This window comes from Prionailurus viverrinus, chromosome C1 (genome assembly GCF_022837055.1).
Source record: "Prionailurus viverrinus isolate Anna chromosome C1, UM_Priviv_1.0, whole genome shotgun sequence".
Taxonomy (NCBI): domain Eukaryota; kingdom Metazoa; phylum Chordata; class Mammalia; order Carnivora; family Felidae; genus Prionailurus; species Prionailurus viverrinus.
The window spans coordinates 110,921,208-110,940,499 of record NC_062568.1 but is presented as its reverse complement, the minus strand read 5'-3'; the positions used below and the strand labels follow the sequence as shown (position 1 = coordinate 110,940,499).

The 19,292-nt window shown below is 41.6% G+C and overlaps 1 protein-coding gene across 5 annotated transcripts in view; it reads left to right on the top strand.

The window, feature by feature from the left end:
- The window catches only part of CHD1L (chromodomain helicase DNA binding protein 1 like), a 178,439-nt gene that overhangs the window by 138,574 nt on the left and 20,573 nt on the right, over window positions 1–19,292 (top strand). For all 5 annotated transcript variants that reach the window (XR_007154431.1, XM_047868954.1, XM_047868950.1 and 2 more), the window contains 10 exons: window positions 1,286–1,367; window positions 4,579–4,741; window positions 6,389–6,544; window positions 7,274–7,366; window positions 8,703–8,799; window positions 10,532–10,605; window positions 12,241–12,351; window positions 15,056–15,170; window positions 15,798–15,951; window positions 18,137–18,302. Coding sequence is in view for 4 of the 5 variants with exons in the window: in XM_047868954.1 (XP_047724910.1) it covers window positions 1,286–1,367; window positions 4,579–4,741; window positions 6,389–6,544; window positions 7,274–7,366; window positions 8,703–8,799; window positions 10,532–10,605; window positions 12,241–12,351; window positions 15,056–15,170; window positions 15,798–15,951; window positions 18,137–18,302 (1,211 nt within the window). In the remaining variant the exon portion in view is untranslated. The remainder of the gene's footprint in view (window positions 1–1,285; window positions 1,368–4,578; window positions 4,742–6,388; window positions 6,545–7,273; window positions 7,367–8,702; window positions 8,800–10,531; window positions 10,606–12,240; window positions 12,352–15,055; window positions 15,171–15,797; window positions 15,952–18,136; window positions 18,303–19,292) is intronic.

Sequence of the window (19,292 nt, the reverse complement as noted above, 5' to 3'; positions counted from 1 at the left end):
AAGTATAGATCTTCTGAATGAAGAAAGCAAGAGATTAGGTAACTCAGCTGAGGCCACATTGCTAATAATGGCAAAGAGACATCCAAATGTACCACTTGGTGTTGTGGAGACTTTTTCTTTTAATTTTTTTTTTTTAATGTTTATTTTTGAGAGAGAGCGTGAGTGGAGAAGGGGTAGAGAGAAAGAGGGAGACACAGAATCCGAAGCAGGCTCCAGCCTTTGAGCTGTGAGCACAGAGCCCAATGCAGGACTCAAACCCACGATCCATGATACCATGATCTGAGCCGAAGTCCGATGCTTAACTGACTGAGCCACCCAGGCGCCCCTCTTTAAAAAATTTTATTTATTTTGAGACAGAGCGAGTGGGGGAGGGATAGAGAGAGAGAATCAGAAGTAGGCTCTGTGTGCTGTCAGCATGGAGCCTAATATTGAGTTCAGTTTCATGAACCACGAGATCATGACCTGAGCTGAAATCAGGAGTGCAACACTAAACCGACTGGGCCAGTTAGGTGCCCCATGTGGAGACTTTTGAAGAGCATCTCAAAAAAAATAAACATCTTGAGGCGCCTGGGTGGCTCAGTCAGTTAATCCTCTGACTCTTGATTTTGGCTCAGGTCTTGAGAAACTGTTGTTGTAATTTACTATGCTACAAAATGTGCTTTGGAAGTAGCCACCAAAGACCTCCATACTAGTATATCCAACAGATGTATCTTCCTGGACGTCTGTAACATTTGATCTTATTCACTGCTTCCCCATTTTTTTAAATTACGCTTTTTAAGCTACTGTGACACCAGTTTCTCATAATTTTTCTTCTGGGTTTAAATCTCAGCTCCACTGCATTCTAGCTTTATGACCTTGACCTAGTTACCTAATCTTTCTGAGCTTTAGTCTCCTTGTTGGTAAAATGAGCACAATAATGTCTACTCACCATATTCCTTTGGATTAAATAACAGACATAAAGCTCCAAGCACATTGTCTGGCACATAGTTGGTGGTCATAAATGTTTCCTTTTGCTTTCTGTCTCCAGCTCCTTCTTTTCTGCCTTTATGCACAGGTCTTTCCTGTCTTGGGAAAAAAATTCCCTTAAATTTACTGCCTTATCCAGATGTTGTCTCATGTACATGGTAGGCTTTCAGATAAGAAAGAAACTTGAGTGTGTTTCTAATAGAATGGGCTTAATATTAGTCTTGCCAACAATAGTTATTTTTATGGTAAGACTTTTTGGCTATAAGATATATGTTGGAGTTTTTACACAAAACTGAAAGCTTGGATTTTTCTCTCACAGCTTCCCTTGGAGTGTTCTTGTTGTGGATGAAGCTCACAGGTTGAAAAACCAAAGCTCCTTGCTGCATAAGACACTTTCAGAGGTAAACTCACAGGATAGTCTTAGTTTTTGTATAATCTCCTTTTGAAAAATACTATTTTAGGCCTGTGTAGAGTTAGTTAAGTTGAAACTTTTTTTTTTTTTTTTCAACGTTTATTTATTTTTTTGGGACAGAGAGAGACAGAGCATGAACGGGGGAGGGGCAGAGAGAGAGGGAGACACAGAATCGGAAACAGGCTCCAGGCTCTGAGCCATCAGCCCAGAGCCTGACGCGGGGCTCGAACTCACAGACCGCGAGATTGTGACCTGGCTGAAGTCGGACGCTTAACCGACTGCGCCACCCAGGCGCCCCGAAACATTTTTTTTTTCAGTCCCGATTTCTCTAGGGCTAAATAAACATTTCGTGAGTGACAGAGGTAGTACTTATATGGCCTCACTGCTCCTTCCTCTCATCTTTTACACAGGAAATAATGTGTACTGAAATCTGGTTATCAGGTAATAAGATGCTATCCCAGTAAAATACATTATAGTTTTAGAAATGTTTCAGCTCTCTTTTGATCTTCTTCAAAGGGGTAGTTCTTTAAAATTAATCTTATTATAACTCTTCTGTCTGCAATCGCAGTTATATCTGACATATTGTACCCTTCCCCCCATTTACCATCTTAAAAAATTTGACAGTTCACATGGAGTCATAAAGAGACCATTGCATGCCATTGACTATTAGCTGCAGTCTCTCTTGTCTTTGTCATACTTTTGAGTGTGACACCCTTGATCTCCTTCCCTTCTCTTGATCTTTGCCATCATTCTGGCACAGTGAGAAATGAGAAATGTCAGTGTAGCCCTAGCCTTGCCCTCTTTTCTGAGGAGCCAGTGGAACAGCTTGTAAGAAGTGCCTTTCTGTTTGCTGACCTCATAAAGGCTTATTCATGAGACCACGTGTGTGAATTCCTGTGACCATCACTGAAGTTTGGTCCCTGTCCTATAACCAATCAGATAATAAGATTAGAGGTGACTTAGAGGAAAGTCTTAGGTCTGAATTCTGTATTTAATGGCTAAAAGTTGGAGTTTTTGATATTTTGATGAAGATATGGTCACTGTTATTGGTCCAGTCTCAGAGATTGCTATCCCCTGGTGGGGCTGACTCTGCTCTGTGTTTGCCTTCATTTTGGGACTCTTAACAGTATCTTTTTCCCAAAGGATTGTCATATTCTGGCACCTTACTCTATAAGACACTGTGTCATAAACTACCATGCCAGTTTACTAAAATATAATGGGAGAGGAGAAGCGGGTGTACTAAAGGAACCCCAGGTTTGGAATGGGGAAACTAAGTTCTATTTCTGGACCCAGAGCCTTTCCTTGTTCATAAGGAAACTAAGGCTCAGGGATTATGTGAGGAAATTTTGTATGTCATCTAAGCATTCCTTTTTAGGTGAGGTTTGAATCGCAGACGACTTGTTGGTTGGAGAGAAATGCATTTATTGATAGGGCTGAGAGGTGGGCTAATACTGTTTTCAGCTTGTTTGTGAAAGTTGGAAGCAGTTTGTATTGAAACATAGGGAGTTGGTTCTACAATTTATGCTACGCCTCGTTTACGTTTACAAAGTACATTCACAAAGTAAGTACGGTACCTCGACAGAGTAAGGCTGCTGTGGAAGATTATGTAGAAAAGTTTATAAAATACTGTATACAACGAGATCAGCTCCAGATTTTTTTCACCCAGTGATAAAATGGACACTACTTTGAATAAGTACGTGAGCTCATGTGACAGTCTAAGTTGACTGTAGTGACCGGCAGCCCTCATCTTTTTCGGTCACCCCAGCTCTTTGCTTGGTGAACACATATTATAAAAATTTGAGTTGGTTATTGGAAGCATTTATTTCTGACCAGTTCCCATACTTGAAGTACTATGAAAACATTGTCCTACAAGCAGAGCAGGCACGAGTGGATGGACATTGATTAGACAATTTAAAAAGAAAAAAAAATATAAGAGATTGCAAAAAAAAAAAAAAATAGTAATGACATTCTCAAATCAGTTTTAATTGCATTTCATTTGTTACCTTACTACAAAGCTGTATCATCTTATGACCCTTTCCCAAACCTAAATACAGAAACACAAGAATAAAAATAAAAGCCATTAGGGGCGCCTGGGTGGCTCAGTCAGTTGGGTGTGCTTATAGCTCAGAGCCTGGAGCCTGCTTCAGATTCTGTGTCTCCCTCTCTCTGTGCCCCTCCCCTGCTCATGCTCTGTCTCTCTCTATCTCAAAAATAAATAAAAAAACATTAAAAAATAAATAAAAGTCATTAATAGTTTACTCCCCTGCATACATTAACATTTGACATATCTGCTTCCATATCCTTTGCTGTGCATATGAACACCTAAACATATAAGTATGCATATTGTTATTCTAGAAATCAAAATATACTGTATTTTTGTATTTAATAATATGTCTATATACATAAGGGTATATATGTACATATACACACACTGTATTTCATTTTTTTAAATGAAATATATAAGATATGGCTTTCCAGTTTTGCTTCATTATTTAACTCAAATGGTATAAGTTCTTATAAATGTCAGTTTAGAGCTTGTCTTTTGCTTAACCTAGTATCTGTTACTGTTTTTCCTAACCTTTTATTTCATTATTCTCTTACTCTTGGTGTTCTCATCACCTGCTCAAAATTTAAAGACTTTCTTTCATTTATGCTGTATGAGGCTCAGAAACATCCAGAAGTCTTGATGTTTTGGATGTGATACACTTACGTTTTATAAAAGGACATTCTTTTAGTCTAGATCTTTTTGCTTCCTGCTTGTAGTGGTGGGCCTGATGCTATAGCTTTTTCAAACTCTTGAGTATATACCATGTGCTTCTGAAGTCTCAATAGACTCACATGTGGGTAGTAACATACTGCTTGAATTCTCACAAAGATTGAACAATAATAATCATATTGAATATTCATGTAGTACTTCAGAGTTCACATAGTGATTTTACTCACCTCCTTGTAACAGTTTCTCCTTCCCAGGATTATTATCCCCTTCTTACAGTTGAAACTGAAGAGGTATTCTTCCTACCATCAAACAGCTGGCATACAACTTGAACCTGAGTCCTCTGATTTCATGTCTTCATTGTCACCCCATTAAATCATGCCTCTCTCTGTAAAGGTTTTCATGGGTAACTCATGTAAAGGTTTTTATGGGTAACCTCTTGCTTTCCGAGGTTATGGATTTTTAATTTTTATTTTATGTATTTGAGTTCTCAGTAGTCTTCAGTCTCCTGTTGACCGGAACTCCCATCCAGAATAGCCTCCAAGAGCTCTACTCCCTCCTCAGTTTTGTGGAGCCTGATGTCTTTCCCAAGGAGCAGGTGGGAGATTTTGTTCAGCGTTACCAGGATATCGAGAAAGAGTCCGAGTCAGGCAAGTTCCCTTCCTACAAATCATGCCAAGAGGTCTGGGCCCAGAAACTGGCCTGGTGCATAATAGACACTGGTTATAGATAGAAAAGAAAGAGAATTGATAACCAGACGACACCTTCTAGGGAGAAAGAGCCACCCAAAACTAAGGTGGTGCTAGATCCCCTCATGTCGTTCCCAGTTGTCTGCTATTCATGATTCTTATTTGTTTGTTACATGATTCTACAGCGGGGCTTCATGGGTCGTTTTTGGAAGAAATGGAAAGTGTCTGCTGGTTTGCAGACTTTTTTTTCCCCTCACCTGTCATTTCTATAATTTTGTAATCTGTTAACTTTCTATGCTATTACCTGAGGCAGAAAAGTATATGGGGTGCCAGAGTCCCGAACTGCTCTTCAGCATTCCACAGCACTGGTGTTTCTGTTCGCTGTGCACCAAAATCAGAAGTCTGGGATGGATGCATGGTGGGAGTGAAGCAGGAAGCATCCTTGTTTGTACAGCTGCCAGTTGCGGTCTGCCTCTTGCACCCTTGCCCCTCTGCCTCGTAGAATTCTCTGTCCCTGTAGTATTATCCCGGGACGAGTGTTCAACACCAATGCTAGGCAGGCCTGCCAGTGGGTGTGCATGTCCTGGGTGAGTAGGAGTTGGAAGGGCTTCTCACACCTTGCCCATCCTGCAAGCCTGCTCTCGTTGCCCCCATGTTTAGGGTCCAGATAAAACACACGACAGCCCGTCAAATATTACATGGGACATACTCCTATTAAAAAAGTGTCTGTTGTTTATGTGGAGTTTATATTTCACTGCATTCTTGTATCTTGTTTGCTGTACCTGGCAACCCGACATGGAGCAGAATGCCAGCTCAGGCTAGTTTTTGAAGTTCATGACCCCTGGGGAAGGAGCAGGGGCGTTGAAGTGAAAAGAACTAAGTTTGAATGCAACATTAACATCCAGCTGTGTGACTTTGGATAAGTGTGCTTAATTTCGCAGAGCCTTGCTTAACGTAGCTATGAAAATGGGGACAATAGTCCTTGTCCTACACTTACTTCTAAACCCTTATGCTAGTCAATCAAATTAAGTGCAGAAGTATCCTGGAAACAGTACAACTCCATGCAAATGAGATTATTAATAAAAATCCAGTTCTTTGAGTGTTCCTAGTTCTTGAGTTGAGAGCCAGGAATAGTTTTAGAAGGAAATGGGAAAAAGAACCCGGTGAAGAAAGAAACACAGTTGATCCTTCAGTACGGGGGTAGGGTGCTGACTGCCCTCCCATGGTTGAAAATCTGCTATAACTTTTTGACTTCCCAAATTTAACTGCCAATAGCCTGCCGTTGACTGGATGCCTTACCGATAATGTAAATAGTTAAGACATATTTTGTGCATTACATGTGTTGTATGTTGTATTCGTACAATCAAGTGAGCCAGAGGAAAGAAATGTTAAGAAAATCCTAAGGAAGAGAAAATACATTTACAGTACCCTAGTGTATTTGTTGGGGGGAAAAAAAAATCTACACTTAAGTCAACCTGCGTAGTTCAAACCCACGTTGTTCAAGGCTCACCTGTATTATGAAAAATGACAAGACTGGTCTAGCATGTGGAATTGGTATGAAAATTTTGTCCTACACTTCTTGTGTTGTTGGTTTCTTTCCTTACACAGCAAATGAACTACACAAGCTCTTGCAGCCATTTCTGCTGAGGCGAGTGAAAGCCGAGGTAGCTACAGAGCTTCCCAAGAAGACAGAGGTGGTGATATACCATGGCCTGTCAGCATTGCAAAAAAAATACTACAAGGCCATTCTGATGAAAGACCTAGGTAATCAGAGGGCACTTGACTGCTTAGAAACTCAGGATGTGATTTTCATGGAGGGGAATATTTTATTATCATGCATGCTTCGTATAGCAATATGGGATGGGATTTTGTATTCTGAATATCGTTCAGTCAGCTGCAGTGAAACTGTGCGGGGTATCTTTACTATAACGCAGACTTTACTGGTTGTTGCACTGGTGAAATTTCCTTTTCTTCCCCCACCCAATTGTTCATACTGTGTAGCAGTTAGTTAAGCAAACGTTCTAGGTATGCCAGTCACACCTTTCATCTTTCCACCCTGTCACATATTTAACATATTGCACACCTTTTTTGTTGAATAAGATTCACTGGGAGGAGTTGGGAGTGGAAACGGAGTCTGCCGCTTTGCATTTTTTTTAGAGAGAGCATGCACGCATTGGGGAGAGGGACAGAGGGGGAGGGAGAGAAAATCTTAAGCATGCCCCATGGTCAGTGTAGAGCCCAATGTAGGCTCGATCCCATGACCCTGGGATCATGACACGAGCTGAAATCAAGAGTTGGATATTCAACTGACTGAGCCACTCAGGTGCCCCAATATGCTGCTAATTCTTAATGCAATTCAGTGAAATTTAGGAGGTTATTATAGGTTTGAGAGATATATACTGAAATAAATAAGGTTATTTATGGAAACGTAGAGTTTTTGAGTTTTTTTGTTTTTGTTCAAAAGTCCGTTTCTCCCTGTGTATCTGTTTACAGCTGCATTTGAAAATGAGACAGCAAAGAAAGTTAAACTTCAGAATGTCTTGTCCCAGCTTCGGAAGTGTGTGGATCACCCGTATTTGTTTGATGGTGAGACAGTGCCCTTTTTTCTCACATTGCTTTTCATGAATATTTCTGTGGCCAACATCATAGCAAAATTCTTGAAAGAATTGCCCATATTTACTGTCTAGTGTTCTCCCCATTTTCTTTCTAATTTTTCTATGTTGGTGTAATTTAGTATACTGTTCATATTCAACTTTCTTCATTTGTCCCCTTAATGTCTTCCCCGTGGCTTTGATTTTTCTTTTCAAATTCAAATCCAGCCACAGATCCTGAATTATATTTGGCTGTCTCCTTTGCTTTTTTTTTTTTTTTTTTTTTTTTGCCTTTTTTTGTCTTTCGTGAAATTTCAGTTTTGAAGAATCAAGGCCAGTTGTTTTATGGGTTGTCTCATCTGGATTTAAGGATCATGTCTTCGTGTTTAGATGTCCCGTTGTCTTAAACCCACTCCATGGCCAGCCTTTCATCATCACCATTGAACTTTGCAAGTTTACCAGTGATCTCTTCAATGGTTGTCCATTCGCATTTTAATTAACCTCTTAAAACCTTTGACACAGTTGATCACTTCTTTCTTGAAACACTTTCTTCCTTTGGCTTTTGGAATGCTTTCTATTACTTCTCCATTTGCCTGTATCCACTCCTTCTCAGCCTCCTTTGCTGCTTTCCCTGTACCTTAAGAGATGTCTGCAAATTTCCCTCTAAATGCTGTTTTAGCTACACACCGCACATCTCAATATGTAGTATTTTCATTTTCATTCAGACTAGGGCTTTTTTGAGTCATTCTGACAGGTAGCCTTTGGGACGCTTCCAGGACTTTTGCGGCCGTGGGAGCACTAGAATGGGTAGGACCAATGTGGAGGGTTTGCTGCAGTTCTTTTAAGGGAGTGTTTGCCAGGTAGTACTATGAATTGCAGAGTCTTAATTAGGTGCATTTCAGAATCTTTTTTTAAGGCAGGGGGGCATTGGGAACTTGTAGATTTTGAAAGAAACCCTCTAGGTTATTCTGACTGCCATCCCCCAGCTTGAGAATTACTAGTTTATACATCTAAGCTGTATTTCTTGATTTGTTTTCTCAAGCGAGAGTCTCAAATTTTCAATTCTCTGGACTTTAGCATGTCCCTGTGCCTCCGTTTCCTACAGAGTGGGCTTGTTCCTTGAATGGACATTTTTTGTCATATTGGGGGTATTGGCTCTGTGACTGATGTTAAGCAGCACTGAGATTATCATGCAAACACATAATTATAAAATACCTCAAAGAGAGATGAGACTTGGGCCCATTATCAGAAGGAGCTTGGCCTCTTGCTGTAGCCTTGCCTTTGGCTTCTCTACTCAAGGAGTCTGCCCTGACTGGGGACACATTTTTCAGGTGTGGAACCAGAGCCTTTTGAAATTGGAGACCACCTGATCGAGGCCAGTGGGAAACTTCATCTACTGGATAAGCTCCTGGCATTCCTGTATTCCAGGTAGGTGGTTGGTTCACATTTTTCTGCTCTGAGCTGGTGATTTTTAAAACCAGAATAATGAACAACTCATTGATTTCTTGAGACTAATTCCAGTTTTCCTTTTTTTTAAGACCCCGATTCTGGTTCCATCTTCTCGCCAACTATACCCACAGCCATCCCCATCCCACCCCATCCCCTCCATAATCATCCTTCCTTTTCCTGAATTCCTATAGCACCTAGGATCCTAATCTAGCACTTGGCAATGCACTGCCTTAATCTGTTGTCTGGTTAATTGGTATTAATCTTATCACTCCAGCTATATTGTTTAGTTCCACAAAGAGATAACATCAAGCATTTCTTTTTTAATTACTCGCTGGTACCTTGCATTAATTGGCACCTAATGAAGGCTTAGTAAATCTTCACTTTGGTTAACCTGTGGCATTTGGTTCAGGGCGAACTTGGGGGATTCTTTCCCAGAGACATGAATTGGGTAGCAGAAGACTAAGTCACTTCTGGAGCCTTAAAATGTTCAGCTAAGTGTTCAGTAGGCTGGTGGCCAGCCTCTACCTAATCCTTCTGGTCCCCAGTAGGACAGAGGAGTCTAGAAAAAGCCCAGCTTCCCAAGGGTTTCTAACTTGTCCCTATCGGACAACTGCCCCAAGTGGGCCTGAACTAACCTCAAAATCTCAGATTTGGCGAAATCACCCAACATTAGGAATGTGCGAATCAAATAATTGCATGTCTTATTGTATTTTATTGGCTGTGATATATCTACTATAAGTGTGTTTGAGGTAGAGGAGGACCCATAAACATCTTCTGTCCAACCTTTTCATTTCACAGGTGATAAAACAGGCCCAGAGTGGTCATGACTTGTCTAAAGTCACACAGCCAGCAAATGACAGAGATGGGATTAGAATTGAGGCCCTTGGCTTCAAGTTCAATGTCCTTTCCAAGTATTTGGGGCTAGAGTCTTGAAAGGGTTCTTCATAATTGTTCCTTTATGTGCATCGCAAGCTCAGATTAAATTAGTTTTCCTAATGAGACTCTTGTTTTGATAGTGCCGTATTTCTTTATGAAAACTTAAATAATACCTGATAACATAGGACTGTAGGCTCATCTTCATTCTTGACTTAATTCATTTTTCCTTTTCCTTTCCTCTCTTCTCCCTGCATGTAAATAAGTTTTTTTAATGTATTGTAGGGGATATGAGATGCCACCTGCCCCTTGCTTCTCTAAAGTGATACTTTGCCGACTTTTCAACTAATATAGCTGGAGATGAGAGGCTAGTGATTTTATACTCCCCAAGTAGAGAATGGCTATGGGTGGCTGACCCCAAGTTCTTTGGGGTTTCTGACTTGGGCTTTTGTGCATTTGAATTTTGCATTTTATTCTTCTTATATCTTTCTTTATTTTTCTGTTAAAAAGAAAGTGTATTTTTCTCTCCATTAGTAAATTGACATTCTAGAAAGAGGTTTCTTGGTTGTACTAGGACTTTCTATAGCCTCTAGTGCATTGACATTTGCTCCTGGGAATGTCCCCACTCCAGTTTGAGAACTTGTGCTCTGCAGGATATGAATGACTACATGTGGAGCTATTTATGTGGAACATTTAGCATGTCTGAGGAAGTCTCTGTAAATGATTATGATATTTATATTTCCCCTTTGGTAATTGTATTCTTTGGTAGGTTTCACCTGAGGGAAACTCACCTTAAATACCTAGAGTTGGCAGCCTTTCCTTTTCTCTTTATTGCCAGGGGCCATCGAGTTTTACTTTTCTCCCAAATGACCCAGATGTTGGATATTCTCCAAGACTACATGGACTACAGAGGTGACATCCCTTGGCCATTACGTTGCTTAAGCCTTTTTAGCAGTCCATCAGGTCCATGAAGAGTAATCTGGGGTGTGGGGATATTACAGAGGAAAGTAGTGAAAGAACATTAGCCTGAACCAAAGGAAGATTGAAAGTAAGGAGAGAGGTGTGTCACACAAGGATTGACAGCTGGGTAGAGACACATGAGCAGAAATAAACACACACATTCCCACTGGCGATGTGATTTAAAATTATGGGTACTGGAAGAAATGTGAGTTGCAGAAATGTTGAGTGATTTGAAAATGCTTGCTAAAAAAGAACTTTCATTGTCTTGTAACATTCAACTCAACATTTGAGCATTTGTTCAGGAGCAGTAGAGAAGATGAAATTATAGAGATCCCACATATCAGCCAAGCGAAAGGAATTTTTTTTCTGTATAAACAATAGGGAATGTAAGTTATTACCTGGGTATCCTGTTTAATATATAATAAAATTATTGTGGAGGGCTTCTGGATGACTTAGTTAAGTGTCTGGCTCTTGATCTTGACTTAGATCATTATCTCACAGTTTGTGCATTCAAGCCCTGTGTCGGACTCTGCACTGATAGAGCCTGCTTGGGATTCTCTCTCTTCCTCTCTCTCTGCCCCTCCCCCACTTGCATGCTCGTGCTCACTCCAGCAGGATAAATAAACTTTGAAAGAAATGTATGTGGGATGATGGGAAAAGGCTGTAACATTGATTGTTCATGAGATCAGTGGTGAAGGAGTATCAGCTTCAGACCGTACAAATTTAAAACATGAATTCAGAGTAGGTCTCTCAGAGCCACTTGATGCCCTCCAAGTACTGTAGTATACCTGGTCCATTGGACACTTGTCAGGAAATGCCATAGGCATGTTGAGGAATCTCTAGATTCACAAACAGCGCTTGAGAGTAGGATTCCCCTTCTTGACAGGGTTCTGTGGTGATGGGTGGAGAATCTGTAGCTTCATTGAAGGGAAGCTGCTGGGCCATTGGGCAGGCTCACTGACCAACTCCCAAGTGCTTGTCTTACTGCTTGCATAAGTTAAGAACTCTGTCGAGGCACAATTGGAAACTGCCATGCAGCATGGTTCACAGTGTGCTTCAGGGTTGGTTGGGATAGTCAGAATTGACTGTTAACTCCACGACTGTCAGATACGTCAACCGCATGTATTTCAAAAATCCAGAGAGCTATGTTATGTTGAGTTCTTTTGTTTTTAAATGTTTTATTATTTATTTTTGAGAGAGAGACAGAGCATGAGCAGGAGAGGGGCAGAGAAAGAGCAAGACACAGAATCCGAAGCAGGCTCCAGGCTCTGAGCTGGCAGCACAGAGCCCACCGCGGGGCTCGAACTCACCGCGGGGCTCGAACTCACCGACTGTGAGATCATGACCTGAGCCAAAGTCAGATGCTTAACCGACTGAGCCATCCAGGCACCCCTATGTTGAATTATTTTGTAAAACAATGAAATGTCCCCTAAATTTAGATTTTTCCCATGGGATTTGCTTGAAGTAGAGGTATACCTGTATACAGAAAGGGATAAAATTAGCATTTGCTTCTGAGCTGACAATGTTTTATTCCCCAAAGAGTATGTGAAAAGGGTTTATATTTCTGTATTCTTTTTCTCTGTGAAGGGTACAGCTATGAGCGCGTGGATGGTTCTGTGAGAGGAGAAGAGAGACACCTCGCCATTAAGAACTTTGGACAGCAGCCTATTTTTATTTTTCTCCTGAGTACCAGGGCAGGTAGGCCACATAACCATTGACAAAAGCAGACAAATGAGGGGAGATATAGTACTTTTACATCCTGGCCATTAGCATGTTTTTCCTTAATTCTCTGAGAGGTGAGGTCATTAAGGAGGAGCGTAAAACAGGGGAATTGAGGGATTTGTTGTAAGTGTATCAGAGTACTGGGCTCCTAGCATGGAGTTCTTTTCCTGTCCAAGTTTTCTAAGCTGCCAAGTAAGGCTGAAACCAGGGGTTGTTGGAAAGTAACTTTAACCTGCTTTGACCACTGAGCTGGGTTGTCCTGTAAGATGTCTGTAATTCACATTCATTAGAGACCGCTCTCCTTGCCAGCTATGAATTTGGGAAGTGAGATAACAACCTGTCTGCTAGTTATCCCTCCTCCTTATGTAGTCTGGAATAGTGCTGTCAAAGCTTAATCAAATCTAGCTTTTTAAAAAGTTGTGATCCTAATGAAATTGCCACCTCTTTGGAATTCTTTTTAATGTGACTTAAGTCATAAATATTTTTATATGACATTTGTAGTGCTTTTATACACTCTTCAGTTGTTTGAAATCTGTTCATGGAGATGAAATTATTATTATGTCATGGAGCAAGCAGACCTTAGTGTTGAACTTCTAGAATCTTAGTTTCATTATCTTAGTTTTTGTAGACCTGAATCTTAATGGAATGGATGCAAGAACATTAGGGGGATGTGTGTCCTCTATTAAAGAGAGATCAACATCTTTCTAAAGAGACAGTTCTATCTTAAAAAGTATTTAAGTGTCTAGTACGGTGAGGGTGCATACAAGACGTGTTAAATAGAATCCCTGACCATAAGGAGATTTTCTCACCTGTGTGTATCTCATCTCTGTACTACAAAGACATAATCTGATTTGTTTGGCTTCACTTGCTTCCAGTGTCATAGACTGCACCCTGCATCAGCCATTTATTCATGTCCTCAGTTGTCTCTGGGGTGGTCTTAGGAGAAACTGGAAGGATCAGGGCAAATGCATCTTCAGTGTTGGGAAAACAGCTCTCCTTCTGCTTTAATGATTTTGTCATCTTCATATTGCGAGAGTGGCATCACGTTTGAAGGTCTAAAATTAGGAAGAAAGAGTAAGCTCCTTGGAGTACTAGAATCAGTCAAAACAGAGTAATCTTTTAAGAACGGAAGCAATCCTGGACATGAGCCTTTTCCAAACAATGATGATCACATTTGCTATCACTTTTTAGCTGTAAATTAGCAGGGTTATTTATTTAACAGGTTTCCCTCCAACTTTCAAATAGTTCTGTGATTGAATCATATTGCCACCGGGTGGCAGTGGTAGCTCGTGAGATGTTCCAAACAAGAATGCAGAGTAGCTTATTGGTAAAACATCACCCCTTAATTTAATGAGGAAGCGCTGAACTCAGATGTTAACCCAAGAAGAAGAAAACTTGTATGGCTCACGCTGTGATGAAATAAGTGCCAGGGAGATTCTCTGGCGTAGTGGGTGAAAGCGAAGGCTCTGGAGCCAGACTGTGTGGGACTGACTCCTGCCTCTCTCACTTCCTGGCTGTGTGATCTCTGCTGAGTCCCTGGACTTCTCTGCTCTTCTGTCTATAAAATGAGGGTAATAATAGTAAACTACTCATAGGGGTGTTGTGAGGATTGAAGGAGTCAGTATACATAAAGCGCTTAGACCATTGCTTGGCACGTAGTAAGCACAGCACAAACGTAGCTGGCATTATTATAAGGTCTAATTTAGCATCTCTCAGTAATCAGTCTTTATTATGTCTTTATTCCAGCTTTAATTTTATATGAAGGCTTTAATTAGAATGTTCCTGCCTGACTTGTCTTGAGAGCCAGCTTACAGTCGGTAGCCCATCTCAAAAGTTAGTCCTTAATTCAAGCTGTTGGAACAAGCCCTTTCAGGCTTGCTTGTCTCCGCAATGAGCTGTAACGACCCTGGCAAGAGGGAGTCCCTCTTGTACTTGTTTCCACATTAATCAAAGACAAAGCTGTAATTTGCTTTCATGGTTCTCTTAATTAATTCTCATCATCCAAGAAGCCTCCTCATCCCTTTTCCTACAATGCTGAAGAAAGATCAGAAAGTTGTCCCATGGAGTGTTCTTATCCTGTGACTGGTTTTGTTACCCACTCTTTGATTAATGTGGAAACAAATACAGAAAAGACTTTCTAAAGTTTTCTCCAGTCAGAGAGAGGTAGTTTCCTGCTCTGCTGAGGAGTGTAATGAATAAATGTCATCCCCTGCTCTCATTAGCTTGCATCAGGGATCTTGCTACCTTAGCTATAACCTGCAGTGGATATTAACTCCTCTCTTAGCAGTGTCCACAGCAGAAGACCCCTTGCATATTTAAAACTGTTTTCTTTTGAAAGAGTGTGTGTCCTCTTTCACAGACTATTCTAAACAGACCAAGATTTTTAAATGGAAGAGATGTAAATTGGCTTCCTGGGACTAACTTCAGTATGCACTTTTACTGTTTGTCCCTGCTCCCCTCATTCTGTTACTTTCAATAGTTAAGTTTTCCCAAGTCAGGCAATAGGCAGCAGTGTTAACCACTGCAAGGTCCTGGAGTTAGGGATGGGTGTTAGTTTGAAAGGTGAGGCCCATTGTTTTGTCTGATCTTAATTTACCATTCGTCCCCGTAGCCTTGCACCTTTATGGTCTAGCCCGTAGCCAGCTTGCTGCTGATCACATTCCTTTTGCATTGTTTTCAGGTGGAGTGGGCATGAACTTAACAGCTGCAGATACTGTTATTTTTGTTGACAGTGATTTCAATCCGCAGAACGACTTACAGGCAGCTGCCAGAGCTCACCGGATCGGCCAGAACAAGTGAGAGATTTCAGCATCAGTGTTTTTCCACATCCCTGGCGCCTCAGCGGTTCTCGGTTGGGGAGGGAGGTGAACGACCTGGTGGGCCCGGTGACATCCCAGACTGGAGGGTGAGAGAGCACTGGGTTTTAGCCCAGCTTTGCTGCTGACTCGTTGAAGACTGCTGGCCAGCACACATTCTTCTTGCACACGTGATTTGTTAAAAACCACAGTCAAGCCATGAAATAGAAACCATGAACTTCTAAAGACGAGAAGGAACCTTTAGAAGTTATTTAACTCTTTTTTACCTGAGTTAAGGTCTGATTCAGTTTAAAAATGAAGTTCTGGCGTTGTAGAGTTAGGCTACAAAGATCATGGAGATCTGCCTGAGGTTTTCCTTCACTGTTCCCATCAGGAACCTCAGTTATGGCCCCTCCTCATCCCTTGACTCTCTTGGAAATCTTCAGTGAGTACCTCTGGGAGGCCAGATCTCTCTAACAGATGCTCATGTCCACAGTACAGTCTCCCTTTAGCTGTACCCTGAGCATGGCATTTGGGGTTTGTTTCCCTTTAGGTGTATTGACCTTGCATGCTGTGTTCATCTGTGCGGACCCTCACGGCACATTTGTCTCCTTTGACCCCGTACAGGTCTGTTAAAGTTATTCGGCTGATCAGCCGAGACACTGTGGAGGAAATAGTCTGTAGGAAAGCGGCCTCCAAACTCCAGCTCACCAGCACAGTCATAGAGGGAGGCCATTTTACTTTGGGGGCCCGGAAACCTGCAGCCGATGCTGACCTCCAGGTATAAGATCTTATTCTTCCTTTAAGAATGTGTCCTGTTGTCAGTATTTTCTTGTGGGTGAGAAAGCAGATGCAAAGAACTAGCTTTAAAACCCATTGTCCCCAGCTACACATTTGTTCCCAGGTCTGTTCCACACGTACCTGCCATACTGTCTACTGCATGCAAGCAAGGAGCTAAAAATGATTGTGATGAATAAAGGTAGCAGAATATGGAGTGACAGGGATGGGTTTTAGATCCCCTGACTTGGATTCACATCCAAGCCTTGACACTTACTGGCTGTGTGGCTTTGAGCAGATAGCTTGACCTCTCAGATCTACTTCAATTTGCATTTTCAAAAAATGAGAATATTGCAAGTTACCTCAGAGGAGTGTTAAAAAAAAAATTAGATAAAATAGAGAACTCGGCATAATAAATGATGGTTAATCTCATACCTTGTCTTAACCCCAGAGCTTTTGATCAGTGAGTGATCTTCATAGTCAGAGGATGGTAAATGAGATCAGGAATTCAGAATTGTTCCATAGGAGAAAATGGATGAAAGATGAGAGTTAATTGCTTGAGGAAGGGAATATTGGATAGGAAACAAATGCTGACTTACAGATTTTTCTCTTCTGGAATGGGGCTTCGAGTTACTCTACAGCAGCCCCTGGGTTAAAATTAGAACTCATGATATATCCTAGATTCTTCCATTTTGCCCAAAGGGATCATATTCACTGAAACAGTTGGAGAGACGCACTTCCGATAGTACTTAGCACAAAGTAAGCATTCAGTAAATGTTCACTGCATCTGTCTCACTGTAGAATAATGAAAGTGCTTTCCCTCTTTCAGGACTTCAGAACTCTATACATTTTAGATTTAATAAACCACAACCGCATCTTTTATTACTGGGTTCTTTGTATTTTATTTTTTAAAAAAAAATTTTTTTTTTCAATGTTTATTTATTTTTGGGACAGAGAGAGACAGAGCATGAATGGGGGAGGGGCAGAGAGAGAGGGAGACACAGATCGGAAACAGGCTCCAGGCTCTGAGCCATCAGCCCAGAGCCTGACGCGGGGCTCGAACTCACGGACCGCGAGATCGTGACCTGGCTGAAGTCGGACGCTTAACCGACTGCGCCACCCAGGCGCCCCTGGTTCTTTGTATTTTAAAACAAACAACGAAGAAAGTGCTTTCATCTGAGACCAGGTCACTGGGTTGTTACCTTCGTTTTTGGCAATCAAAGAGATAACTAGTAGAGTCCGAATGAGGAAGAGAGAAATCAGACATTAGAACCAGAATGTAACCTTCTGGTTTCCTGGAGCTGAGCAAGAATCCCAACAGAGCCCTGTCAAACAGCCAGTGTTGGGAACAGTTTACATTCCTACCAGTATTTGGCCTAGTATTTACTAGGCCATCTAGAGATAACTGACCCATTCTAAAAGGATAAGATACGAACTAGAAGTGAAGATGTGAATCTACGTTGATTTGGAATCTCAGAGTTAGTGCTTAAGGAGGTGCAAAGTTGGAAGTAGGAATTTAAAGCCAGGGAAGTGATCTGAACTGTTTGGATGGTTCTTGTGACCCTAGGGAATGGGTAGGCTCAATAGGTACCTTTGAGATAAGGGAAGAGAGGCAGGATAATGCAGTTGTCAGAGGAGTATTGAGGAAGATTAGAATTGAGAAATGGCCTTCAGGTCTAGCCATCAGTTGTTACTGGTCTTCGTGAAGGTGAGTCGCATGGAGCGCTGTGGTAGGAAACCAGATTGCCAGAGGAGAGAAGTCAGTTGATGGTGGAGGGAAGGTACCCAGCGTAGCCTTCTTCCAAGTTTGCCAGTGGGAGAGAAGCTCACTGGGCCTCTGACTTCTCGCGTGGCTGCTGGAAGTGCCTGTGGCCTGTGAGAAAGACTCCTGAGAAGTGCCATAGATAACGCAGGATATTACTGTTCTTGAGAAAAAAAGAGGCTAATTTTTTTTTTGTCCTCAAGAGTTGTCAGAGTCATCGTCACTGATCAGTATTTATCACCTCTCTGCTTGGCCATCATCCAACCACTAAACGGCCCTGTTGGTATCATCGTCGTGGGGAGAGTAGAACAGCCGGCCAGCAGGGAAGGAGCCTGCCCTGTGTCAGCAAGCCATTTAGCAAAACACTGACGTCCCAATGCCTGTTTTCATGAGAACCAACTGGACCTTTTCATTTTCTCCATTCAAGTTGAGTGAGATACTCAAATTTGGTTTGGATAAACTGCTGTCATCTGAGGGGAGTACCGTGGATGAGATAGACCTGGAGACGATCCTGGGAGAAACAAAAAACGGCCAGTGGATTTCTGACACCTTGCCTACGGCAGAAGAAGGAATCCAGGAGCAGGAGGAAGGCAGTAAGTGGGGGGTGAAAGTAGAGCAAATGGCACAGCTGCCTGATTTAGACGTGAGTGAGATAGGTCCCGATAGGAAGTCCTGGAGAGTGCTCCCTGGGGCATCTTTTCCTACCCAGCCCTATTCTCATTGTGGGCACACTGTTGAAGTCTTCCTTGGTCTAAGAACTCTTCCTAGACTGACTAGCAATTGCCTGTTCCCTTGTAGCTGAACTTTGAGCCCACTCAATGATATTAATGCTCGTGGTAGTATCTCAAGGATTTTAATTTGTACTTTTTCCTGCCTTCGTTGCAAGCATCTTCTCTTTTATTAGTAAATCCCACTGTCCTTATTATGGTTGCCCTCTCATAGTGAGTCCTCTTCTGAATAGTAGAATGATTTGGTTTTTACATGCTCGTTAATACTGGTTGAGCATTTATTCTGTGCTCAATCAGAAGTGTGTACCGTGTCCTGTGCTTAATACCTGTTTTTTCGTTTAATCTTCACCATACTTTAAGGTGTAGGTACTGCTATTTTTTTACTGAAACAGTACATGTAAATCATGAGATAATTTTTGTCTTTCCTGAATTTGGTCAACATTTGTCTTTTTTGTCCATTTCGGTTCTGAGTATTTGAAATTCTGACTTGAAGCGTTTTTTCACATAGGAGCTTTGTAAAGATATTCCCCGCTGTCTTACAGTCATTTTATTGTCTTGTACCAGTGGCAGCAAGAATTCAGTGTGGACGGGGGTGAGGTTTGAGGGTCTTACTCTAGACTTAATTCAAGAATACCTTAATTCAAGAGAGCTGTAGTTTCTTTACTAGATGATGCCTCCCTTTTTGGTAGGGAGCGAGATTGGCAGGGACTTTGGTAGGGACTTCTGGTTTTGTGATTCTCTTGTTTCTGTAGGATCCCCACTTTTCATCACTTGCTTCCTGTCTTTGCCATAGAACTGCCAGGGGACGTCTCTCTCTCTCTCTCCCCTAGAAGCAGTGCCTTCCCAGATTGCTGA